We start from the raw sequence: 27,639 nt of genomic DNA on the forward strand, positions 1-27,639 counted from the left end.
TCCTCGCAGAGTGCAGTCCTGCTGGGAGTGGAGTGCTGCGCAAATGCGCAGAGCCTGTAGCTTAGGAGGAACCCCCTTGGCTTTGGGAAGGCAGCCCTGTGCGGAGCTGCCTTGCGCTGTAGAACGTGGACTGCACTTGGCCCTTTGCCCTGGCACCTGAGTAAATGCCCTCCCTCGCCTCAGTAAATGACCTGCGGTGTTGTAAGGCGTGCGCCTGGGTGGAAATTGTTAAGAGCCCTGCAGGTGGGTCTGATGCTTAGTCAGGTGGGCATCTCGGAGGCCTGGAGAGCAGGTGTGCTCAGAGTTCTACACAGTGGTCAGCACAGGACACCAGGGCCACCTCCTCCCCACCTTGGGGCTCCTCAGACATCCCCAGACCGAGGTTCTGCCCCTTTCTGTTTTACCCACACAAAAGGAAAGTCTAATTTCCAGTAACAACGTTCAGGGAAGGAAAGGGGGGTATGGAAAGGAGGGGCCCTTATCTATCTGCAACAGGTTGAGCCCTGCCCATTAGCTCACCGGGCTGAATCATCCGGCATCCTGCTCCACCCTGCCGTCCTGTGTCCTTCCAGGCTGGGTTCTGGGGGTGAGGGTTGGGGGGCAGGGTCCATGGCAAGGTGGAGAAGCAGGAACTGGTCCAAGGCTCTGATCCCACCCAGGAGAGGGTAACAGCCTTCTCAAGATGTTCAAGCTTTTTCTGTAGAACAGGAAGGTGGATTTTAGGGTGCTGACGTTCCAAGCTCAGCATTCCTTCTGCCATTTCCCTGTAGCTTCAAGGTGGGCTGGAAAGGGAAATGTATCACCTGCTTCCACTGAGCCACACTGTTTACACGGTGCGTGACAAGGACAGGTCTGTGTATTGTCCCTCGGCACTTTGTGCTTTGTACTTAAGACAGACTCAATGCAAGACTCCTCTGCTGAATGAGTGGATGAATGAGTACAGATGCTCCTTGATTTATGATGAGTTATGTCTCAATAAAGCCACTGTAAATTGAAAGTATCTAAAATTGAAAAATGCATCTAAAACCCTGACTTACGGAACATCAGCTCAGCAAAGCTGCAGAGTATCTGATGTTTCCCCTCATGACAGCAGAGCTGGCAGAGCTGGCAGAGCTGGCTGCACTGCCCTGCTTTGGTAGTCCCAGTACTCAAGAGTTTGAGGCAGGGGGATCATGAATTCATAGCCTGGCTATCTAGCGAGACCCTGTCTCAAAAAATTAAAAGTCTGAAATTAGTTCCTATTGAATGTGTACTGCTTTTGCACGTTAAAAAGTTGGATAAAGCCAGGTGCCAGTCATTCACATCTGTAATCCTAGCTACTTGGGAGGCTAAGATTGGGAGGATTGTGGTTGAAGGCCAGCCTTCGCAAATAATTTACAAGACTCCATCTCCAAAATAACCAGGTATAGCTCAGTCAGTAGAGCCCTTGCCTAACAAGTAATAACACCTTGAATTCAATCACCAGTACTAAAAAAAAGAAAAAAAAAGTTGAATAAACTGAACCCTTGTAAGTTGAGGACTGGCTGTTTCTATTTTTAGTGCAACAGGACAACATAATAGATGGCCTTGGGCAAAGTTATAAGTTAGGCAAGATTTCTGTTTGTCTTTACCTGCTTGTACTTCCAGCTCCTCTCCCTGTTTTGCCTCAGCTCAAGCTTTTTTGCTGAGAATTGAACCCAGAGCCTCACACATGCATTCTATTCCCGAGCTACAACCCCAACCCTTGCTCACTCTTTTAAGTGTCTTCCGGGTGCTTATTGCATGTCCCCTTTTCTGTGGATGTGCTCTGGTGTGGAACAACCATTGCTCTTCCCCAGACTCCTACTTCTGAGTCTTCCAGGGGTGCTCTTCCAGCTGGTTATCTCCAGGGAGCCGGGGTTCACCCTCACAGAGATAACTCAGAGCCTGCCACTGGGGATAGTCCCTGTTGGTTCTCGTAAAATCAGCAGTTTTCTAAAATATACTACGGGATGCTGATGTGGACACTGTGAGCACACACCGCTGGTGGTTATCGTGATACATTTCTAGACAGCAGCTTGGTGATAAGTATCAAGAGTTTGAGAATAAAATAAAATAGAAAGTTAATATATGTACTCTTGAACCTAAAACTGTACATTAGAGCTGAACATGACTATAATACCCAGAATTTAGGAGGCTGAGGCAGGAGGATCTTGAGTTCAAGGCCAGCCTGGGCTACATAGCAGAAATTTAAAACAAAGGGAAACTCAGTCAAAATAAAATGATTAAATACATTATGATACAGTCATGATGAAATTTTATGCAATCATTAAAAGTATGTTTTGAATTACTTTAAAGACTTACTAAAATGCTTACTAACAAGTGAAAGAGTGAAGGTTCAATTTTTTTAAAGAAAGTTTAATAAAAATGTGCATATAAAAATATAATGCTGGCTGTGATGGCTCATGCCTGTAACCCCAGCTACTCAGGAGGCAGAGACAGGAAGGATCATGGTTCAAGGTTAGACCAGAAACTTTTTTTGAAGTCTTTCCCAATTCTTCAGTAGAGCCCTTCCTGACTGGCCTGGCCATCCTCTCACTGCAGGGCACGCTGGTGTTGGTCACTCCTAGGGGAAGTTGTCCCAGCGTTTGCCTGGAGCCAGCCTCAAGTACACAGCTTAAATTGTATTCTGGTCTCCACTTTGCCACTAACTGGAAGAAGACCTCGGACACATCACTGTATTTCTTGGGCCTTGGGGGGCGGGGTCCTCATTTATAAAATTAAGAGTCTGGATGGAATGATCTTTTGGGGTTAGATTGTGATTGTGATTCTGATAAGCTCATTGTGAATAGGGTTCCATGATTTACCCTTCTCCACTGTATGGATCTTAAACAGACGACTTTAACTAAAGCTAAAGGAATGACTCTCTAATGGGAGAATTTCATATCAAGCTGTTTAGTCACCTTCACACAAACACGGCTTTCTGCACACTGCTAACATATGCTTGGCATTATCTGTCCCTTCATGACAAAAGCGGAAGGAGGGTCAAGAGGGTCAGTGACCTTTGTGTACCAGCCCCCAGCCCTGAGAGGGAGAGGTGTCTGCCTAGAAAAGCAAGACATATTCCTGGGTCTGAAGGTCCTTTCCCTTCTCAGTCTCAGCTGTCCACTGCTGTCTCTTCCCTGTGGTTGAGTTGGGTTTATGTCAGTGTGGTTCCCTGGCATCTGAGGAAGTTCCCTGGTAGCCTTGTGGCATAGCCACCACAGCCCGTCTTGCCCTGGGATGGAAGGTGTGTGACTCACTCCCCAGATCCAGTGAGTCAGACAGGATGGGCTGGACCAGGGTCTTCCCTCAGAAGAGGCAGGTTGCAGGTGTGCTGTTGCCTTAACTGTCCCTCCTGGAGACTGGTGGGAAAGAGGACTGATCTCTGACTTTTGTGAGCTCACTTGGGAACCCCTCTTGCCAAAGAAAATGCCACCCTTTCTAAGCCTTGAAAACTAGAGCCTAGGTGCCTCCGTGAGGGAGGAGCCAGCCCAGCTTGACAAGAGCAGATCTTCCCAATCTCTTGGTCCTGGGTTTGAGCCCAATTGGGTTTCAGAGCTGGATCTTGGGTTTGAGCCCAATTGGGTCCTTAGAAAGCAATTCCCTGGAGTCATGTGACCTTAGGAACTCATCTCATGGGATTGCTAGGCAGGAAATAATCTAGCGCCTCCTACTGGAAAGGGAAGGGAAACTCACTGCTTTTGGACTGGTTGAGGCCATACACTGGCAGCACAGCACCTTGGATCCTGCCAGACCTCTGGGACTGAGGGTGGGGGGCTAAATGTCAGTGACAGGCCTGCAGGGTTGCAGTGCTGGCATCCAGGATAGGGATGCCAGGTGAGGTTTGGGAGTCACCTTGAAGTTGGTTTTGTTGTTTGGGGTTTTTTTTGGGGGGGGGGCTTATGCAACATTAGACCATTAGAGCCATACCTCCTACCCTTTTTTGCTTTGGTTATTTTTGGAATAGGGTCTTGCTTATGTCCAGGCCAGCCTGGCTGAAAGGCATGTGCCACCATACCCATCTTTTATTTGTTGAGATGGGGGTCTCACAAACTTTTTTCCAGGGCTGACCTCAAACAGCAATCCCTGCCCGAGTAGCTAGGATTACAGGCACGAGCCACCATGCCAGGCTTGGGGCTAGTTTTGGAAGACATCTCTTCCTTTCCACAGCCTGGAGCCCCTTCTTCAACTCTAGAGACTTCTCTTCCCTTCTTGGCACCTGAGTGCTTTTCCTTGCCTGGCGAAGTGCCTGACTCTTAGGTCCAAATAATCAATAAGGGTGACTGGTCCTAGGAGAACCAGCACGACTGATGTTTCCTTTTGTTTCAGGTGCCAATATGGCCTGGGAGGACATTGTGTTGTCTGTCTGTCTCTCTCACTAGCTCTCTATGTATGTATGTATATATATATACATATATAAATATATATAATGTGTAATGCATATCCGTATGTCTAGTATACTTTAGTATACTAATATAATATATACACATATGTATATATATACTCAGTATACATTAACAATACAAGGGTGTTTCACTGTGGTAATTCCATACATGCATACAGTGTACTTTGAACAAGTTCACTCTCTCCATTATATTCCCACTCCCTCCTCTCTTCTTCCCCTTTTTTGTACAGTGTTCAGAGGGTTTCATTATGCTGTCTTCAAACATACATATAGTCTATTCCAGCCCTCTTCCCTTCCCCCTCAGTATTCTTTCTTTTCACCCTCCCTCTCCCATTTATCTCCCCCTCAGATCATCTCCCTTTCACATTCATGTCCCATCCATCATCATCATTTTAGGTCCAGGTTCCACAAATGAGTGAGAACATGCGATATTTGACTTTGGGGACATGGCTTATCTCACTCAGCATGATGAGCTCCAGTTCCATTCACTTTCCAGCAGACACAATTCTACTTTCTTTATGACTGAGTAATATTCCATAGTATATATACACATAAATGTATGTATACATATTATATATTATACTTTATTCTGTCTTGATAGTTTGTTCATCATGGATATTTTGGGTATTAAATTTGATTTTTGAAAATATTGCATTGTTTGAGTGAGGCACTGGTGACTCACACCTGTAATCATAGCTATTTGGGAGGCAGAAATTGGATTTGAGGCCAGCTGTGGAACCCGAACCCATCTCCAAAATAACCAGAGTAAAATGGACTGCAGGTGTGGCTCGACTGGTAGAGCACCTGCTTTTACAAGCGTGAAGTCCTGAGTTCAAACTCCAGTTCCATCAAAGAAGAAATTGCGTTCAAGTATTATTTATCTAGATTATTGAATTCCTAGGCACCCTAAAAGTTTACCCCTAATGCCAACATCTCTGGCTCTGGATTATTTTTTGGGCGGTGGGAGTAGGGGAGGGCCAGCCGTTATAAACCTGTGACTTTCCTGTTAAGGAGCTATCTTCTCTGCTGTCCCCAAAGGCTAGGGCAAAGTTCCCAGTCAGTTCCACTCTATCCACTCACTTCCCACATCCCTTTCCACCGGCTTGGGGTGGCTCCAAATCCTTGAAACCCCTTCAGTGCTAAGTGTTAACCCAGGGCACCATGCTAAGTGGCAGGCCAGCACCAGCTTTGGACTGCTTGGAGGGAGCTGAAGAGGCTGGCGCCGGGGGTCACCTGATGGGGCACAGCGGGACGGCAGCGCGCTGGGGAGGTCGGCACTGTGTCCTTGCGCGCCGACCGCGGGCCCGGCTAGCCTGCAGGTGTCGACATCCCGCCAGGCCCACTTCCTGCCCCGAGGCCCGCAGTCTCCGGCTCTGGATCCGCGCCAGGGAGGCGTCGCCGGCCCAGGCGGAGCGGCTTCCTGGGCGCGGGCAGCGCACCTGGGTCGCGACATGGAGGACGGCGTGCTGAAGGAGGGCTTTCTGGTGAAGAGGGTGAGTGTGCGCCCGAGCCTCGCCACAGTGGCCAGGGCGCGTCTCACCTGGCCGAGGATGGGGTGCGCGGTGGGGGGCGACCCGCATGCCCCGATCCACACCCCAGCTCCTTTGGCGGGATCTGTGTGCTCGGGGCCCCGCTGCGCACACGTCCGTGGGGACAGAGGAGCGGGCGGTAATGCGACATCGGCACCGAGGCGGGACACAGCTTTCTGAAACAAGCTGGGGCCCGCACGGCGGCACCCGCACCGGGGAGGGTGAGAATCCCTCTCGGCTCGTGTGCTTTGGGGTCGGGGCGGCGGGCGCCAAGTGGGTGTCTTAAAACGGCTTATTGGGGTTGGGGATGCAGCGGGTGGCAGCTCCTGGCGCGTGTAGCGCGCACGAGGTCCTAGGTGCAGACCCCAGCCCACTGTGCACACGCGATCTTAAAACAAAGGCAAAACCCAAAGGAGAACCTTAGTAAATTAGACTGAGTAAGGGGTGGCGGAGAAGGAGAGGGGATGGTTAACAGGTACAGGGAAGAAAGGATAACTTCTAATATTTTGTAGCATGGGTAGGAGGATTACTGTGGCGGACAATAATTATATATGTCAAAATCTTAGGCAAGAGGATTTTGAATGTTCCCAACCCAAAGACATCTTCACTGTTTGAGGTGCTAGATCTGACCATTGCACATTGTGTACATGGATCGAAACGTCACACAGTTCCCCGTTAATATGTGTTGATTTAAAAACGGAAAAAGTTACCCATTAAAAATTGTTTTTAAAAGGGGGGAGGTAGGATAAGAAAGAAACAGAAGGAGTGAATTTGATCAAAGGGGTGAATTTGATTGTAGGCATGCGTGGAAATGTCACCAAGAAACCCCTGTGTACAATTAATATGCACTAAGAAAAAAGAGAAAAAAATTACGAATAGTGTAATATTTAAATACAATTAATGAAAGCAGCATGGATGTGCCCTGTAGTTACCATGCAGTGTTTCTTCAGCACTTACCTGTTTGTGTGTCCTGGACATTGTCTTGTTTAAGACTCCCAGTAGTCCTACAGGGCAAAAGAAGCTCAGAGCAGTTTCCTGTGCCGCTGAGACCAAGCATGGTTGTATGGTTATCACTGTTACAGATGAGGAAACTGAGGACCGGAAAGATGAAGTGACTGGTCCACAGCCAGTATTAGATGGGTCGAGAACCCTGTCCTCCCTCAGTCCTTCCCCATCACCCCATGTGATCCACAGTAAGCAAGAGTCCAAATCGAAGCAGAATGAATGCCGGGGATCAAGGTAGAAAACAAATGAAAGGGAGGAAGTTTGACATTTTAAAGTTATTTTAGGGCTGGGTTTGTAGCTCAGAGGTAAGTGCTTGCTTAGTGTGCATGAGATGCTAGATTTGATCCCTAGCAACTAAAAAAAATTAACATTGACACTAACACTAAACATTTATGCTAATGCAACAGCATAGCATGTGGATATATGGCTCATGAGTTTACAGCTTGGGGAGGGTGTAACCAGAGACCAAGGGGCTCTCCCTCTCATTCCCTCACCTGGTGGCCCCACCAGGGCTGAAGGCTCAAGTCACTTTCATATTTCAGCTTACAGCAGGTCTGTACTATGTTGCGCAGTATTTGATTCAGAGGCGGTGTGTTGTTTGCTCAAAGGTATGAACAACGAGGGTAAGAGGCGGAGGCCAGATCAAGGGTCAGATTAGATACCAGCAGTTCAGAATTCCAGGCCTACTTTGTGTCATTGGGACTAAAATGATAGTCTGGTCCCTTAGCATCTGTGGAGGTGGCTGGACCTCAGAGTGACAACCTGTGAGGGCCTTCTGCTGCCTTCCTCTGTACTGCAGCTCATGAGGTGACAGTGTGAGTTTTGGTTGGGTTGTTGGTCACTGAGCTAGGTGGAGTTAATTCGAGGCCAGACCCGTCAAATGAGCCTCCGTGGGCCGCCTCCTCCTCCCAGGAGTTACCTATACCATGCAAAGTTACCTTCATCACACAAAGTCAGAGAGCCACAGAGCATGGCTATGTGGGGAGAAGGATGGCTGGGTTTAGGAAGGAGAGGCAGCAGGTCTGGCCCCAAAGCTCACAGAAAGGACAGGGCTGGGCTGCAACACCTATCTCTCATTCCAGCTGAACATGGACTGGGATTTGGGGTCTTCCCTTGAGGCATGTGTGGAAGTCACATCTCTTCCTGCCCCAAGAGAGAGAGTTGACCCCAGTGCCCCTACTGTGACCACCACCTGCTGATAGATCCCAGTCACCACTCCATATCCCCTTTCCTTCCTCAGAACAGCAGCCCCTGTGTCTGCTGGAGAAGTTTCTGGGCTGTGGTACTGGGGATCTGAAGCTTTAGGAGGGTTTATAGCCCGGAGTGGGGCAGGCCCGAGCTGGAAGCCAGAGAGCAAACAGTCATCTCTGGGAGGGCCACGCTGGAGACAGGCAGGCAGAGGCACGAAGGATTTGTCTCCTAATCCTGCCTAGGCAAGAAAAAAACCAAGCTGCAGGCAAAATGCAGGGAGCTCTCTGGGCCTGGCTGTCTCGGGAGGGAGAGGCAGAAGGCAGGAAGCAGCCCACGAACACGAACCCACTCTGCCAAGCTGCTGGCCTCTGAGCTTAAACAAACACTGCAATGCTAGCAGGCTTTGGCCTGGGAATTTCACTGGTAGGAATTCATCCTAAGGAAATACTGCAAAAGCTTTTTGAACAAACTCTTATTCATGTATCTGGAAATTTCCTACATGTCCCCCTGAATAAACCAATGACTAATTAAATTATTGTTAGCAAACGTTAAAGATGCTTACAATACTAAAATCCAAAGAGTCAAAAGAGAGCTAGGGGTGTGGCTCAAGTGGTAGAACACCTACCTAGCAAGTTGGAGACCCTGAGTTCAAACCCCAGAGTAAAAGTATGCAAGTATGTGTGACGAAAAAATATAGACATAAAAGAAAAAAAAAAAAAGACTAGAAGGAGTTCTGGAGGCTGCAAGTCCAAAATCAAGGTGTTGGCAGGGCCAAACTAACCTCTGGGGAGAATCCTTGCCTGCCTGTCTGTTCTGGTGCTTGCTGGCAATGTGTGACATTCCTTGACTTAACAGATGCATTCCTGCAATCTCTGTCTGGTAGGCACATAACATTAGATTATGCCCACCCTAGTCTGGCGTGACCTCATCCTAATTTGATTACATCTACAAGAGCCTTATTTCCAAGTTAGATCACTTTCACAGGTACCAGAGGTTAGGACTTCAACATATCTTTTGGGAGATGAAATTCATCCCATAATAAGTACTAAGTACTGTCTCTGCTTTTTTAGGAGATGGGGGATTGTAGGATCTTGGACAAGACTTTCCTGGGCCCCTGTTCTTCCTCTTTAAAATTAGAAAGTAGAGTAGGCCTTTTCCTAGGGTCTCTCCAGCTGTGACATCTGTGCCTCCTAAACCCAGCTCTGAGGGGCCATCCCAGCTTGTGTGCCCCCTCCTTTCCCCTAAAGGAGCTCCTGAAACTCTAAGTCTTTCACTGCTCCAGACAGTTGCTTACACACAGGTGCCTGGAGAGGGAACCTTCTCTAGGTCTGGGACCAAGTGCAGTGGGAGAGGGCAGCCCTAGTTCTTTTTCTGCTTGCTCCACAGTTTTTTGGCCCCTGGCCTGCTTTGCCCGGTGACTTGGACCAGTCACTCACAACCCCTGTTCACATGTGGCTTATCTGCCAAGCAGGGAGACTGGGGCTTTCCTATCAGTTTCATGGATTATTCCAGTAGCTTCCAGGTGAGTTCCCCTCTGCAGTCTCACCTTCTTCATTCAACTGATCTTTTCATTTTTGTCATGCTTTCTTTTGAGATAGGGTCTCACTATATATCTTAGGCTAGCCTGAAACTTGAGATCCTCCTGCCTCAGTCTTCCAAGTGCTGGAATTACAGGTATTCACCACCACATCTGGCCAGAGTGATCTTTTAAACATGAGAACCTTGAACTTGTTATGCTTCTGTTAGAAATTCTGCAAGGACTCCCCTTGAGCTACAGCATAAAGATCAAACTGCAACACAGCAATTGACACCATTGCCTACTTGGTCCCTATTACTTCCCCTCCCCTTTGGGTCTCTGAGCTCAAGTCATATAGAACTAGAGGAATTTCCCAAAAGTAGAAATATTTGCAATGTTTTCAGTGCTGGGACGGAAACCCCGGGCCTCGTGCATGCTAGGCAAGTGTGTTGTTGCTAAACTACACCCCCAGCACTGGAGAGGTTTCATGCTCATCCTTGCCAGCCTTCCTTACCTTGCCACGGCCTCACACCTATAGGCTCAGCCCCAGAATCGGCTCCTCCAGGGAATGTGCCTAACCCCAGTCCACCCTCTTCTGACCTTCCTCCCCGACCTGGACTCCTCCTTGGGGTTGGAGTCATGTCCTGTATTATTTATCTATAATTATGTAGAATTACCCCCAAATTCAGCATCTTAAAACAACAGATGTTTATTATCTCACACAGTTTCTGAGAGGCAGGTAGCCAGGAAGTCTGGCTCAGGGTCTCTAATGAAGTTGTCACTACCTGCTGTGGCAGTCACCTGAAGGTGGCACTGGCTGATGGGCTCATTTCCAAGCTCGCTTCCATACTGTGGCTGGAGGCCTCTGTTTCTCACCTTTCTATAGGACTGCTTGTGACATGGCAGTTAGATTTCCCCCAGAATGAATGATGAGAGTGAGAGAGAGAGAGAGAGAGAGAAAGAGAGAGACTTTTATAACTTAATGTCAGAATTGACACATCACTGGGTTATATTTTGTTGGCCACACAGACCAGCCCTTGTAAAATGTAGTTGTGTGTGTGTATGTGTGTGCGTGGTATGTATGCGTGTGCACATGTGTGTGCATTTGTGTTTGGAGGTACTGGGGTTTAAACTCAGGGCCATTGTTTTACCACTTGAGCCACACCCCAGCCTTTCCCCCTTTTTGAGGATCTTGCTGTGTAGCCTCGGCTGGCCTTAAACTTGAGCCCCTCTTGCCTCAGCCTCTCTAGTGCTAGGATTACACCCAGCTTGAATGGGGAGTTTTCTATCTCCCCTACTGGCTTGGGCAGAGTTTTCCCATCTTTGTCTTGTGCAGTGGTATTTTAGTCATTGATCATTGAATGAAAAGATGAACGAAGGAATAATTTTCCTAATCATCTCATCAAGATTTTTGTTTGATATTAAATTTATTTATTTTTCCATTGTAAAAATAATACATTCTTGGGTTGGAGGTGTGGCTCAAATGGCAGAGTGTGAGCAAGTATGAGGCCCTGCATTCAGACCCCAGTAACACACACACACACACACACACACACACACACACACACACACACACACACACAAACACAGAGTACATTCTAAGCCAAGTACTACAGTGTTTCGTGCCTGTAATGCCAGCACTTTGGAGGCTGAGGCAGGAGGACTGAAAGTTCAAGGCCAGCCGGGCAGGTGAGACCCTGTCTCAAACAAAAATAAAAACACCAATGCATTCTAAGGGTTGGAGTTATAATTCAGTGGTAGAGGGCTTGTGTAGTATGCACAAGGCCCTGGGTTCAATCTCCAGCACAACAAAAACCAAACAATCATATTATTAAAAACAAACACAGGCTGGCAGAGTGGCTCAAGCAGTAAGAGTGCCTGCCTAGCAAGTGTGAAACCTTGAGTTCAAACCCCAGTGCTGCCAAAACTAAATAAATAAGAATTAAAAGCAAAAGCATGCTAGGGCTGCTGGAGTGACTCAAGTGGTAGAACACCTGCCAAGTACACATGAGGCCCTGAGTTCAAGCCCCAGCACTGCCTTCCCCCCAAAAAAGGCTGAGCATGGTGACTCATGCCTATAATCTTAGCTATTTAGAGGCAGAGATGGGGAGGATTGAGGTTTGAGGTCTGCCCAGGCAAGAAAATCAAGAGACTCTATCTCAAATAATAAAAGCTGTATTTGGTTGTGCATGCCTGTTATCCTAACAGGAGGTGTAAATAGGAGGATTTCTGGTCCAAGCAGGCTCAATCATAAAGCAAGATACTACTTCAAAAATAAGCAGAGCAGGGCTGGTGGAATGGCTCAAGTGGTAGAGCACCTGCCTAAAAAGTGCAAGACCCTGAATTCAAACCCCCCAGTACCACCAAATAAAATAACAGAGCAAAAGAAGGTCTGGGGCAGGGGGCGTAGCTCAAGTGGTAGAGTGCCTGTATAGTAAATTCCTGAGTTCAAACCCCAGTATAACCAAGACAAACAAACAAACAAACAAAAAACCCCAAAACTTCCAAAACCAACCAACTGGAAAAAAAACAAAAGCCCAAAGTAGAATAGTAGTATAAAGGGTGTAGAATGGAAAATAAATTTCTATTCTTATCTCTGTGTATCCAGTCTTACTTACTCTCTAGAGATGAATACTTTTAACATTTCTGGAACATTCCAGAAAATTTCTAAAATACTAGAAATACTTGCACCGTAGAAATACTTAGATACTAAATATTTAAAAAATATTTTCTAACATACTACTGTAGTTATTTTAGGTATCATATGAAGTAATGTAAATAAAAGTGCTTTGGCCATTGGCTGGGTGCTGGTGGCTCACTCCTGTAATCCTAGCCACATGGAGGCTGAGATCAGGAGGATCAAGGTTGAAGGTCAGCTCAGGCAAATAGTTTGAAAGATCCCATCTCCAAAATAACCCGAGTAAAATGGAGTGAAGGTGTGGCTCAGGCAGTAGAGTGCCTGCTTTGCAAGAACAAAGCCCTGAGTTCAAACCCCAGTACCTCAAAAAAAGACCACTGCTGAGCCAAATATGGTTGCTCATGCCTCCAATCTCAACTACCTGAGAGGAGGAGATGGGAAGATTTCAGTGTGAGGTCAGGCCAGGCCAAAAAAAAAGTGTTAGACCCTATCAAAAAAAATTACTAAAACTGGGGCGGGGGGTGTGGCTCAAGTGGTAGAGCATTTGCTTAGCAAGTGCACGGCCCTGAGTTCAAAACACCAGAACCACCAAAAAAATAAGACTATCTTGTCACTGATTCTTGGTGGTTGACATTGTGGAGTCTGACCTTGTGGGCTTCACCAGTGGTCTGTTGTCACTTAGGGTTGGAATCCTGCTACTGCAACTCCCAGTATTATTAAACACCAGGCACTGTATTATTAAATGTTAAGATTACATTCCTTTTTTCACTGTTATCAGCAGTGTTCCTGTAAGTGCCTCAGTGCATGAAACCTTTTCCATATTTTAGGTTATTTACATAGCACAGATACCAAGGTAGAATTATTGGGTCAAAGGATTTGAACATTTGCATGAGGTTCACAGCTTCTTTGAATTTTCTCCCTCCTGGTACATCCTTTCTCATTGGCCTTTTTCCTCAGATTTCTTTGCTTCCAGTCAGAATTCTTAGTTGCTCACAACGCATTCTACTCTGACTAGTTGGGACAGAAAGGATTCATGGAGGATTTTCAATAACTCGGGAATATTTGGGAGACCAGCAAATCAGGCTGGAATCTATGCAGCCAGGGATGGTGCAGTCAGACAAAAAAGGCCCTGGTGGCTCACGCCTGTAATCCTAGCTACTCAGGAGGCAGAGATCAGGAGGATCACAGTTCGAAGCCAGGTCAGGCAAATAGTTCATGAGACCCTATCTCAAAAAAGCCCTTCACAAAAAAGGGCTGGTGGAGTGGCTCAAAGTGTAGGCCCTGAGTTCAAACCCCAGTATCACAAAAAAAAAAAAAAATGCCCAATGGCTCCAAAGTAGGTGTCATTTCTATTGGAAGCTGTTTCTGCTAGAAAATCACTGCTGACACTGTTTGACACTTGTCCTTAATAACTCTAAGGCCTGGGTGACAGACGAAACTATACTTCTACTGTGGTCCTAACCAAGAGTTCCCGTTTCTCCACGCTGTCAAGCATGCATCAGTGCTCTATGCCCAGAATTTAGTCACCTCCTTGTTCTCCTAAGTGCAAGGAGTTCCCGAAAGCATAACATTTTGTCCAAGAAATGTTATGTATGTGCCTTTTCTGCTCAGCATCTGCTGATTATATTTTTCCCTTGCACCTCCAGCTCTCTTCCTCTTCTCCCTATGGTATTAGTTTGCTAGGGGCTGCCATAATGAAACTTCACAGACTGGGTGACTTTTTTTCTTAGCATTCTGGAGGCCAGAAGTCCAAGATCAGGGTGTTGTCCAGTTAACTCCTGACATTTTTTCCCTTGGCTTGCAGATGGCCTCTTTGCTGTGGCCTAACACCGTCCTTCCTCTGTGTTTCCAACTCCTCCTACAAGGACACCAGTCAGGATTAGGGCCCAACCTAATGGCCCTGTTTTAACTTAATCACCTCCTTAAAGGGCCTATTTCTGAGCAGAATTTGGGTTAAAGCTTCAACATAGGAATTTGGAGGTATCACACAGTTCATCCCAAAACACCTACGTTTGAGGTCTTACGATGACTTTTTTCCCCTCTCTCCATTTCATACCAGCTCTGGCGCCATCAGCTTAGATTGCGTTTTCCTCTCCTGACACCAAGTCACAGCTTTTTTTTTTTTTTTTTCTTTCATCTATAGAAAATTTTATGAAACGCAAACTCACCCATAGTGACATGGAGTAGCCCAATGATTGCTTACAGATAATGAAGGGAGATGATTTGGTCACAAAAAGGCATGAAGAAACCCTTAGGGGCAATAGATATGTTAACTGTCTTGATTGAGGAGTTGCAAGACATATTGGAGACCCAAGCCATAGTTTTGTGTGCCAGCAATTTACTGCCTTGAATTCTTCAGCACTCAGACCCCCCAGGTAGACCTAAGACCCTTGGTAGAATGGGGAACCTGAGACAGGAAATGGGGACCTGAGATGGGCCATATGGAGATCAATAGAGAGCACTTAGTAGCTGAGGAATCAGAGTCAAATCTTTTTTGTTTCTTTAAACTTGTCTGTGTGTGTCAGGAAAACTGTGAACCCTCAGGCTCCATGTAGATTCTAAGTGAGGAAGGAAGTGAGTCTTGTTGGCTTAGCTTCCTTAGTCACTGCCCGGTTGTAGGTACAGTCTTAAGCACATGTTAAGTCTGGGGGCAACAATTCCTTCTACAACTTTTTGATTCCCTGACAGCTCTTAGTATGTGCTGAGCATGGAATGGAGCATAGCACCACAGATGTGACGCTGGAAGGGGCCTTCAATATTAATAAATGCTAGGTAAGGAAATGAGTGAATTAAGGAAAGAGTCTTTGATTCATAGAAAGCCTCTCTGTCTGCGTTAGAAGCTAACCCTACACTGTACTCATCTGGGAAACAGGACAAGAAGGAAATACCAAATGTTACTGATGACTGTCTCCTAGTAGCAGGATCATGGGTGACTTTCCCTTATAATTTTCACTTCTTTTCATGATTTATGACCAGGGCCGGGAGGAATAGCTCAGAGGTAAAGCGCTTGCCTAGCATGCAAGAGGCACTAGGTTTGACCCCCAACATCATAACTACCACCAAAAAAAAGTTTATAGTATCTGGGATGGGGAAAGTAGAAGGTTGGTGTCAGAGGTCTTTGCTACATACTCAATGTAGACCAACGTAGATCCAGAGCCAGGGGAGTATACGGTTGGACTAGTGTTTCCGGCATAGTCTGGTCACCTGAGTTCTGAGATTCCTCTTCCTGAGTGCAATACTGACCTCAGGGCTTTCCTGTCTGTCCCAAGGGCCACATTGTCCACAGCTGGAAGGCGAGGTGGTTCATCCTTCGGCAGAACACACTGCTGTACTACAAACTTGAGGGTGGTCGGAGAGGGACTCCTCCCAAGGGCCGGATCCTCCTGGATGGCTGCACCATCACCTGCCCCTGTCTGGAGTATGAAAACCGACCTGTAAGTGATGGCCCCTGCCCGCTCCCTGCTCCAGCCTCCCTCCACCACCCCCGCCTCTTCCAGGAGGTGCATAACGGAAAGAGCTCAACTTTATAATCCAGTGAATTAGGTTCAAATCCTGGCTCTACCATGAACCACGTAGGTGGTATGTGACCTTGGGCAAATAGTTAAACTTCTTTGAGCCTTCATTTTTTATCTGTAAAATGAGATAAAATAATTGCACCTGAATATCTCCCATGGTTGTGATGAGAATCATGAAGGTAACGGTCTGTTAGAAGACTTCGTAGGCTGGGAGGCAGGCACCCACAAATGTGAGCAATTACTGCCGTCTTGGGCATCAGCAGGATGGCTTTCATTCCGTGAGGGGTGCATGTTCTAGAAGTGAGGGGCAGCTTTGACCTTACAATAAAAAAAAAAAAAGTGTATTGGGAAGTTGGACATGGTGGTGCAAGACTGTAATCCTAGCACTTAGGAGGCTGAGGCTGGAGGATCTTGAGTTCAAGGCCAGCCTGGACTACCTAGTGAGATCCTGTCTCAAAATAAAAAAGATATATCAGGGGCTGGGGTGTAGGTGTAGCTCAGTGGTCGAGCACTTGCCTACTGTGCAGGAAGGCATTGGGTTCCATCCCCAGCACTGAAAAATCTTATTGGGAAAGCAAATGGTTAATTGAAAAACATTTGGAGCTCTAAATGATGGTGTAACCATTATGCACTGCGGAGAACACTGTTGAGGAGGAGGAAGACGTCATTATGGACTGTCTGAGTCAAGTACAGCTTCAGGAATAGAGACTGAGGCAAAGAGGGAAAGAGGTGGACACTTGGGCAGGTAGAATGTCTTGAGTAAAAGCAAGGAGAAGAGTGTTCATGGAGCTGGGTGCAGCGGCTCACACCTGTAATCCTAGCTACTCAGAAGGCAGAGATCAGGAGGATCATGGTTTGAAGCCAACCCTGGCAAAGAGTTTGCGAGACCCTATCTCGAAAAACCCATCACATAAAAGAGTTGGTGGAGTGGGAGTTCTCTTAGGCTAACATGCGGAACTCAGCTCAGTTATTAATAAAGAGTCTAGGTCCATAAAGAGGGAGTCTTGTCATTTTCCCTTTCTGTGATTTTCTTCAGTGCCTGCAGTGTGCAGGGACGAGACCAGAGGCAACAAAGTCAATTAAGGAAGCTTCTCAATGACAGTGAATTCTGGATGGAGTGCTCACTGGCATTCGTTATGTTAACCTCAGTCCTCTTCTGTAATTAAAATCTTTCCTCAAATAAAATAAAAGGAAGCCTGGGTTACACAGTAAGACTTGCCTCAAAAAAAAAAAAAAGCTATTGAAACAAAGAAATGAAGCAAAAGAAGGGATGACTAGGAGAAAGTTTTATGATCGAAATATCCATAGGGTTGGTGATGGGCTGGATGTTGAGAGCAGGGGACAGGGAGGCACCAAATGTTATTCCGTGGGGACAGAGTGCATTCTGGTCACTTGGCTTGGGAGCAAGAGAAACGGAGGCAGAAACGCGGGGGAGAAGAGAATGTACTCCTTCTGCCCACAGACCTTTCTCTAAACGGAGAACTCCACACACTGAATGAGGGGTGGAGGGTGCAGAAGGAGGTGAACACTGCCTGCGCTGAGCTTGAGGTGGGAGGGACAGAATTACTCCCCCAAGAGAGTTACTCTTTTTCCCACAAACAAGATTTTGGCTGGAGATTAAGGGTGGTTTTGAGGACATAAAAAGTGGGGAAGATCTAAGTGTGGTGGCAGGGGCTAGAGATGTAGTTTAGAGATGTAGTGGTTTAGTGTTTGCCTAGCCTGCATCTCCAGTACCACAAAACCAAAACCAAAAACTAAAATTAAGTGTGGTGGCATTGTGTAACCCCAGCTACTTGGAAGGCTGAGTTGGGAGGATCATTTGGGCTCACCCAGGAGTTCAAGGCCAGCCTGGGCAACATGGCGAGATCCTGTCTCAAAAATACGAACAAGCTGGGCGTGATGGTGCATGTCTATAATCCTAGAACTCCAGAGGCAGGAGAATCATGAGTTCAAGTCTGACCTGAGCCCCCATAGTGAGATCCTGTCTCAAACAACAACATCCAAAGCAAACAAATAAACAAACTAAAAACAAATTAGGGAAATAACTTGATTGAAATCAGGAATGAGTTCTATTCTTAAACAACCATCTTTTTTTTTTTTTCATTTTAACTTTGAATATGGGATAAGGGAGAGTTGGTCATATTTCAAAGATTTACAGTAGATTGATTTATATTTGTCTGCATTATTTTTACAACAACTTACATTTTTCTCAAAGTGGGGGGGGAAGAAAGGTTATAAACATTTTCAGGATGAGTTTACAAAGTAACTGTCGTAGTAACTGTCATGAAGCTTATTTAAGAAGAGTGGGTCTTCAGGACACCAGAGGCTCATATTGTAGTTCTAGCTACTCTGGAGGCAGAGATCAGGAGTGTTGCAGTTTGAGGCCAGCTTGGGCACATAGTTTAAGAGACCCCATCTCCAAAATAACCAGAGCAAAATGGACTGGAGGAGTGACTCAAGCAGTAGAGGGCCTGCTTTGCAAGCACAAAGCCCTGAGTCTAAACCCCAGTCCACAAAAAAAGCAAAAAACAAAAAAGACCACCTGCTGGGGGGTGGGCAAGGAGCCAGGGAATTGGGTGGTTAGTGAATCCTGGATACATTGTGACCCTGTCTATCATTTCTAGCATTCTCTTGCCTGTTCTGCCTCTGAGTACTGGTCTGACTGGCTCTCTTTCCACAGCTCCTCATTAAGCTGAAGACCCAAACTTCCACCGAGTACTTCCTGGAGGCGTGTTCTCGAGAGGAGAGGGACGCCTGGGCCTTTGAGATAACCGGTGCGATCCATGCCGGGCAGCCAGGGAAGGTCCAGCAACTCCATATACTGAAAAACTCCTTCAAGCTGCCCCCTCACATCAGCCTGCAGTGAGTGTGTGTGTGTGTGTGTGTGTGTGTGTGTGTGTCCGTCCCATGGTGTTACACAGGCCTGCCTGGTGCCCCCAGTGTGCTTCAAGGTTGTCAGCTGTGCCTGGCCTGCTTGGGACTGGCCTTACCTAACCACACGCTCCTATGTAACCTCTTGGAGCCTCTGCCACTTCTGCCCACCTCTGTGAATGAGTTAGAGAACTCCCTTCTGTTTCAGGCAGGGTGCTCAGGGCTACAGCACAACTCCCCAGGAATCTCCATCGATCAAACCATTGCTCTTATTTGTAGTCTGGTGGCAAAAATGATGGTTCTGGTAGTAGTGGTCTTCTTGCTGAGTGGGGTTCCTCATCCATTCATTCATTTATCCAAGAAATATCTATTGAATACCCTATAACTAGGTGCAATTATGGATCAATTTAAAAAAATGAGAAAAGAGATAGTTACTGAGTGTCTTCTGCATACTGCACACTGTGCTAGGTACTCAGCATATACACAGAGATTTTTTTTTTTTTTTCAGTGACTCTGGGGTTTGAACTTTGGGCCTCGTGCTTGCCAGTCAGGTGCTATACCGCTTAAGCCACTGCACTGACCCTTGCTCAGCAGGTACAAATAGGAATAAACAAGATCTTCTGGCCCAAGTATATGTATAGAAAATGAGAAAAGATCTTTGGTTGGTGGCAGCAGTTGTCTCAGAGAGCAGAGGGAAGGCCAGTCAGTGGTGGAGGTGACACTGTAACACAGGGACATGTGAAAGGAGTTCCCATCATGAAGATACCCCTAACCTCTCTGGTAGCTGAGCAGTTAACACCCATCAAATATGTGAAATGGGTCATTCCTGGGTGCATAAAACTCCACACCAGGCACTGAAGTCTTGGCACTTTCTATGGGTCTAGGGTGCTGCTGAGCTATGGTGAGTGTGGGGAAGAGCAGCAAAGGGTGTGAAGCAGATGAGTTCCCAGAGGGGTGACGTGGAGAAGCAGCTGGAGTTTAGACTGAATGCAGCAGGCTATAGGGAACCATTCTTGGTTTTAAATAGCCACAGTTTTTGAGTCTTACTTCAGTAGATATACTTGTCTAGTAGGAAGTATTAGAATATTCAGATGACTTAGAAGACAAATGTCTGAAAATCCTGTCTCTCTTGGGCTGGTAGAGTGGTTTAAGTGGTAGAATGTGAGGCCTTGAGTGCAAACCCCAGTACTGCCAAAAACAATGAAAGAAAATCTGGCCTCTCAAATCTCTGATGTATAACAGAAAGCCACTCTGTTTGTGGTATGTGTCATGCCGTTTGCCACTTGCTTTATTTTATTTACTTATTGTGGTACTGGGGTTTGAACTCAGGGCCTATACCTTGATCCACTCCATCAGCTCTTTTTTGTGTGTGTGTGATTTTTTTTTTTTTTTTTTTTTTTTGGTGTGGTTCTGGGGCTGGAACTCAGGGCCTTCTCCTTGAGCCACTCCGCTAGCCATTTTTGTGATGGGTGTTTTCAAGATAGGGTCTTGCGAACTATTTGCCCAGGCTGGCTTCAAACTGCAATCCTCCTGATGTCTTCGAGTAGCTAGGATTACTGCTACTACTACTCGTCTGTCTACTGTGATGGGTTTTTTTGAAATAGGGTCTTACGAACTATTTGCCCAGGCTGACTTCCCACCATGATCCTTCTGATCTCTGCCACCTGAGTAGTGAGGCTTACAGGTGTGAGCCACCAGCACCCAGCTTGCCACTTGCTTTGTATCCTTAGCAGTAACTCTTGGAGATTCCCTTGTAGCTGCCAGGGTGGCAGTGGTCCCTCTTCTTTGCCTTTCTTCCATGTAGTCTCATCGTGGACAAGATGCATGACAGCAGCAGTGGAATCCGGCCGAGCCCCAACATGGAGCAGGGAAGCACCTACAAAAAGACCTTCTTGGGTGAGTCTTCCTGTTCCAGAGTCAGGCGAGGCTGTAGAGACCTGGGACACAGTGACTGGGGTTCTTGACCAGCCCATAGTGAGACAAGAGATGCCTGCTAAGCAGTGGGCTAGCCTAAGATGGCCACGTGTGGGTATGGCTGTGGCTGTCTGTGCAGCAGGTGTGGCCTTCAGTCTGCTCTTGGGTGAAGCCCTGAGACTGCCCAGGAGGTCAGGGTCAATGAGGTCATTAACCAGATACCCTAGGGAGCCTGGGATATAGCCTATGTCTGACAGGTGCCTGCCTCCCTTGCCCTGGCACAGGCTCTTCCCTGGTGGACTGGCTCATCTCCAACAGCTTCGCAGCCAGCCGTCTGGAGGCTGTGACCTTAGCCTCTGTGCTCATGGAGGAGAACTTCCTCAGGCCAGTCGGTGTACGGAGCATGGGAGCCATTCGCTCCGGGGATCTGGCTGAGCAGTTCCTGGATGACTCCACAGCCCTGTACACTTTTGTGAGTTAGGGAATGGGCTCTTCTTGCCACTAGGCCAGAGGGAAGGAAACAGCAAGAATGAAAGCTTGGGGATGGGGTAGGGTGAGGGGTGATTCCACAGCTTCATTCCAAGAGGGAAGGGTATCCTGTGTGTGTTAAGGAATTCCCTCTTCCCTTGCAGCCCCCATAACCTCTCCCCTTCCCATTAGGCTGAGAGCTACAAGAAGAAGAAAAGTCCCAAGGAAGAGATGAGTCTCAGTACTATGGAGTTAAGTGGCGCAGTGGTCAAACAAGGCTATCTGGCCAAGCAGGTATGGCTGCCCTTGAGCAAAGAGGATGGACAGTCGTTACACTCGGGAGAGGCAGAAAAGAGCCTAGAGAGGGGCAGGGGCTGAGAAAGCTGGCGTGTACTCATTGCCAGCAGGATCCAAAGGAAGCAAGTCAAAGATGCACGTGCTCACTCACACCCATGTCCTAGACACCAGGGTTGCTCTGGAAAACATACCCACATGTAATTATCACATTAAAAAAGCGACTTCTCTGTAACTTCCCAGTTTCACATATTGTCATCTCCTTCTTCTATGTCAGGATTGACATCTGCTCTTATTTATCAGCTACATAGCTGCCTGTCTACCCTAAGGGTTCTTCTTCTTCTAGGCCTGATGGGATCCTTACCACGGGAAGAAATGAGGCCCCCAGAGCTGTTGGGAGAGGGGATGGGAGAGACTCTGAGTACTATAGACTAGAAACTAAGGAAGACGTGTGTTCTCGGATATGAGGGCAGAGAAGATCTCTCTCTCTCTCACACCACACACACACACACACACACACACACACACACACACACACACACACTTAGATTTTTATCATACTGTAATTGGTCATTTCTTTTTCCCATGTAGAGATTTTATAGTATATGTGTGCACACATGTCACATGCACAAATACACATGCAGTTGTAGGTAGTTTGTTTTTGGACTAAGTTGACCCTTAAAAGTTTGGTGCCCTTGGGTTCAGGTTGGCCTTTCAGCTCCCAGTCCAGCTGACACCTGCTCCCTCCCTGGATTAAACCCAGGGCCCTCCCTGCACATATCAGGCAAACGCTCTATACCTCGCCCAGCCCCTCCCTGTCCTTTATGCCCAGTGTAGCAGTGAGGGTGGTGAGGCCCGTTTCCTTCAGTGCTAACTCTTCTTAGCTCTGTCAACTAAATGTGAAGGGTATTTTTGCTAATGTGTCACTGAGCAGAGGATCATGTCAGGGGAAGTCCATGACCTGCCATGGAAGTCTTGGGTTTTCTCTAGACTGTCTTTAGAATGTAGTCCCATTGGAGCAGGCTGGCTTGTTGGGGGGTTGGCAATAGGTAGATTCATGGAAACTGGGAGGGGATATAGAGCTGTCACTAATGAACCTTTGATCCTTTCTTTGCCGAAGGGACACAAAAGGAAAAACTGGAAGGTACGTCGCTTTGTTCTAAGGAAGGACCCGGCTTTCCTGCATTACTATGACCCTTCCAAAGTGAGTAGTATACACTACCCTGGTTGGAGGGAGACTGAGGGGGAGGCTGTGCTGCTCCCAGACACCTTCCAACAAAGCAGCGAGCTGCCATGCTGCCTTCCTGTTTCACGTCCCTTTCCTCCTGCAGACCAAGCTCCTTTTTGTCACAGGGTTGTCTGCTCAGTGAGTGGATTCTTTTGTGCCCAGCCCCATTTCCTGTGGGCAAGGATCTTCATTATTTTGAGAGGAAAAGCATCTTTCCCCAAAACCTCTTTGTGGGTAAAGAGGGGGAGGAGGGCTGATGAGACTCCTAAGCGGCCCTTCCCAGCCTCTTCTCTTTTCAAATGATCCCAAGAAGCCAGGCACCAGTGGCTCACACCTGTAATCACACTAGCTACTTGGGAGACTGAGATAGGGAAGGTCGTGTTTTGAGGCTAGCCTGAACAAATAGTTCTCAAAATAATTAGAGCAAAATGGACTGGAGGCATGGCTCAAGTGGTAGAATGCCTGCTCTGTGAGTGCAAAGCCCTGAGTTCAAACTCCAGTAACACCAAAAACAAAACAAAACAAAAAAAACTGCATGAAATTTGCCTTTCTCAACTCTTACTCTATTTGTAAAGTTCCTTTTTATCACATATTTATATTATATACTAATAGTTAAGATATAATTTACTTATTTTTAAAATTGAACCAAGAATTGATGTTCTGAGTTTCAGATAAGTACTACCTCATGCTGAGTTACCCTAATTCCAATCAAAAGAGAAGAAAACTGGACTTTCAGTTGGGGTATTCAGCTTTGTGTTGATACATGTATGATTTTCATTAATGTTTGAAATAGTGAAGAGTAGGCAGTTCCTTTCTTACTGAGTTTTCAGTCAGGAACTCCTACCAGGAGGGCCAAAGCCCAGGGAGGGGCATGGCGGAGAGCTGCCTGAGGGACTCCAGCCACTTGGGCCTCCATAAAGCACCCATTTATCTTTCCCATGGTCATGGTGGCCTGGCCATAGAATAGAGACCAGTCTCCTTCATGGCTACCTCAAACCCTTTTTGAAGCAAGGAGTATAACAAATGAATAAACATTTTAGTTTTGCATTGCATTCTCACTCCAGCCCAAGCTGCTTTGTGACCTTGATGAGTCCAAGGCCTCAGCCCAGGCACTATCTGAAAGACATTTTGTTGTTAATTTGGTTCCTGGCTTTACCCTCACCCCTCCTCCTGTTGGGGCTCAATGTCTACCCCTGTGCCAAGGGCTTACTTCAGAGGGCCAATTCAAGTCTCCTCCCTGGCCCCTCCAGGGGTGGAGCTCTTCTTCCCTTGGCATCTCAGTGTCAACATCTCTAGCATTGTTATTTAGCCACTTTGTTTTTGCTCTACCTCTTGCTGGGACCACTACTCAGTAGATTACTAATTGAAGGGACCAAAGGGCCCATGAAACAGCTTCGTTTAATGCAAAGTTTCATGCTGCGTACATACTAGAATCTTGTATAATGGTGTCCAGTGTGTAGGAATATCTATCAGTTTTGTAGAAATGGTAACTATAAATACATGTTGATTTTTTGATTAGGTGGTAAGATGCACACAAGGGTTAAGGAAGCCAGTGCATGTTTCTCTTGGTAGAATGTTGGATCTGAGGCTGTTTGAGACAGCTCCAAGAATCAAGAGCAGATTGATATTCAGCTCCACCATGCCTGGTAACAGCAAGGTTGGTGGCACTGCTACTGAAACAAAGAGGCCCAAACTTCTTCCTGGTACACATGATGCCCAGGTTCAGCTTCATCTTCTATTACAAATGACTTGAAATGACTTCTTCAACAAGTCTGGCTGAGGACGGTCATAGGAGTGTGCCTCTTCCCTTTGTGCTTTCACGAAATTGCTAATTATGTCTCCTTTACTCTCCAGGAAGAGAACAGGCCAGTGGGTGGGTTTTCTCTTCGTGGTTCACTCGTGTCAGCTCTGGAGGATAATGGTGTTCCCACTGGTAAGGCACAATTTCGACACTGGCCTGAAGGGCTTGAGGGCCTCCCTTCTGCATCTCAATAATGCCCACACGAAGCAAGCTTTGGTTGCCAAGTAGGGCTTTTCTCAGTGAGATAATGAATGATGTAAGTTTTGAAGCCAGTTTCAGAAATAGAGGGAAGGGCACATTGGGTGTTGATAGTGTTTTAAGAATATGACTGAACCAGGCACTGGTGGTTCACACTTGTAATCCTGGCTACCTGGGAGGCTGAGATCAGGAGGTTCATTGGTTGAAGCTAGCTCAGGCAAAAGTTTGTGAGACCTGATCTCCAAAATAACCAGAGCAAAATGGACTGGAGGTGTGGCTCGAGCAGTAGAGTGCTTGCTTTGCAAGCACAAAGCCCTGAGTTCAAATCCCAGTCCCACCGAAAAACCAAAACAAACCCAAATCAAAATCAAACCTCCAAAACCCAATACAACTCTCCCCAAAAGAATACAACTAAGTAAACCTTATCTTTAATGGTCCCCTTCAGTTTCTATGCAGATGGCCTACAAGCTTCCACCTGAGGGTAACCACTCAGGCTTACATGGTGCTGTAGCATTAATAACATGTTCTCATGTTATCACTAATTTTGTAATAGCCAGCCATGGTAGAGAAAGGTAGTATTATTCCCATCTACAAATGTGGAAATTGGGGCTCAAACACCAAACTTTGTGCCTGCATTTGACATAAACATACTGGATTCTTTGATGTGACTAAAATTGTAAAGTCTAGGAGCTAGCACAGGGGCAAGCAAGAGGGCTTTCAGCAATGTCCAGACTAACTAGTGACAGGCCTTAAGGGAGGGCAGGGAGGAAAGGGGGAAGTCATGCATCAGGTGGGATCCCCTAACCACTTACATCTGTATGTAAGAAATACTTCATTAGATGTTTTTGTCCAGGTCTCAGCTGCCTTTCAGCTGCTTTAAGCTGAAAGTAGACAAGGATATTCAACCAGATTTTTTTTCCTTCTGCCTAGGGGTAAAAGGGAATGTCCAGGGAAATCTCTTTAAAGTGATTACCAAGGATGACACCCATTATTATATCCAGGCCAGCAGCAAGGCTGAACGAGCAGAGTGGATTGAAGCTATCAAAAAGCTAACATGACAAGAATCTGAGAAAGCAGGACCAGGATTCCTTTCTTCTACCAGTCAGGCAGTGGATGTGGCTCTGTGATAGACTGCCTGTCAGGCCTTTGTCTCTGGGTTCGATTCCCAGCAACATAGAAGACTGTAACGTTGTATATTTTGCACTGTTTGGAGTGAAACTGCTGAAGACTTAAGTTCCTTGGATCACAAACAGAAGTGGTGCTATTTCCTTCCCCATCTCCCTGTTACCACTTGGAAAGCTGGAACAGCCATTGGGTGTCAGCATCGACTCTTGCCCACCAGGACAGCTGTGTATTTAGGCACTAAAGCAGTACCCCTTTGTTGGAACACTAACACTGGCCACACTGCATATGAAATAAAACTCTAGCCTCAAGGCAGCTGTCTCTTAAATGATCTCAACTCCTATCTCCTATGGAATTAATAAAAATCAACATTTGTTTCTGGCAGTTATAACTCTTGTAGTTTTGTGCTTTCCAAAGATTTCCTACTTCTAAGGCTTATGTATTAAGTAAGTTCATTATGGAACTATTTCAAGTGATCTGTTACCAAGGCACACTTTAAAAGTGGGGCTGGGAGTGTGGCTAAAGTGGTAGAGCACTTGCAAAGCTCCAGTTAGAGTTCAAACTCCAATAGCATCACCCAAAAAAAAAAAAAAAAAAAAAGGCTGTTGGCAAAACTAAACATTCAGATACTGTTTTGCTTTGTAAAATAAGCCTGATTAAGTATTATACTTTGTAGAAAGAAGTCACGGACTTACTTGGAGAAACTTGTTATACATACAAAAATAAAAAAGTACAATTGCCAGGCACTGGTGGCTCATGGCTATAATCCTAGCTACTCAGGAGGCAGAGATCAGGAGGACTGCGGTTCGAAATCAGCCCAGGCAAATAGTTCATGAGACCCTATCTCGAAAAACCCATCACAGGACTGGTGGAGTGGCTTGACGTGTAGGCCCTGAGTTTAGGCCCCAGTACTGCAAAATAAATAAATAGTAAAATTACAGCTTTCCCAAGAAAAATGGGCATTTAGAAAGAGATGTAGAGCAAGAGCTCTCTGAAGGACAAATGTAAACCGGAGGAGTTAAACCAAGGCATGAATTTCTAGGTTTAAAATGAACATTAACTGAAAGAAATAGGCACCAAGGAAACTCCCAAATTGTGAGGTTAACCTAAAGTAGTGAAAAGTCTGTATCATACAGTATTTTCGAAAAACATTTTTATTATTTTCCAGGTTATACAGTGATCTGGCACAAGCTATTGCCAGCATTCTTGCCAAGTACAAGTGCTTGGACTTTAATGAAAAGACAAAATACATCACTTACATTTACGGGGAGTGGATCAGTCCACAGTGCTTAAGTAGAAATTTGTTCTCTTAGATGATGTTGACTAGAATACCTGACCCCGAACCTTCAGGAATTCCAAGCTAATGTCTTTTCCTCTATTCCTTATGTTGTAAAGAGCTTGCCTTTTAAAAACACCACTTTCCATTTGGTGCTTTGGCAAGGCCTAATGCCCCTTGAATTTTATTGCTTTTTGAATATTGACAGGTGCTTATCTGAATTAAACTACATTTGGTTTGATAGTGTCCTGCCTCCAAAGTGGCACAGCTGTGCCTCACTATATACGCATCAGGATTTCCAAGGGTTGGAAAGTACACAAATTAGTCAAGTTGGCAAGGTACTAGTACCTAAACTTAAAAAAACCCAAAAAACCCCACCTAACCATTTTAATTGCTGTTAGTGTAAAAGTAGCTAGGTAATGAATGGCTGGACTGACAGCTGAGTAGTAACTTCTGCTTAGCATGACAGGGATTAGCATATCTCTGTAGTTCCCATTAAGTGCTTAAACATTACTCACATAAGAACTGGCCTGTTTTGAAATAAAAATGGCTCGAGTGTTCACATTTTCTTCTAGTCATTCTTTCTTCATTCATTATTTTCAGTTCATTTATGCATGAGACCCAAACTACTGCCAATTTTATCTTATGAGTTTATAATCACTTAAAGG

General features: G+C 46.2%; 1 protein-coding gene across 3 annotated transcripts; it reads left to right on the plus strand.

Annotated features, from left to right (window-relative positions):
• Window positions 1-5,728: 5,728 nt before the first annotated feature.
• Window positions 5,729-26,079, plus strand: Plek2 (pleckstrin 2). Of its 3 annotated transcripts, none has more exons than XM_020184153.2 (9): window positions 5,729-5,898; window positions 15,554-15,718; window positions 18,480-18,661; window positions 20,475-20,566; window positions 20,869-21,056; window positions 21,245-21,346; window positions 22,467-22,550; window positions 24,429-24,507; window positions 25,504-26,079. In XM_020184153.2, the coding sequence occupies exons 1-9, from the start codon at window positions 5,857-5,859 to the stop codon at window positions 25,629-25,631; spliced, it is 1,062 nt and encodes a 353-aa protein (XP_020039742.1). In that variant the 5' UTR covers window positions 5,729-5,856; the 3' UTR covers window positions 25,632-26,079. The 3 variants fall into 3 exon arrangements, with proteins under 3 accessions (XP_020039742.1, XP_020039750.1, XP_073923848.1); XM_020184161.2 differs by having other exon boundaries at window positions 25,575-26,079; XM_074067747.1 differs by lacking the exon at window positions 15,554-15,718.
• Window positions 26,080-27,639: the final 1,560 nt, after the last annotated feature.

Source organism: Castor canadensis, chromosome 3, assembly GCF_047511655.1.
Source record: "Castor canadensis chromosome 3, mCasCan1.hap1v2, whole genome shotgun sequence".
Taxonomy (NCBI): domain Eukaryota; kingdom Metazoa; phylum Chordata; class Mammalia; order Rodentia; family Castoridae; genus Castor; species Castor canadensis.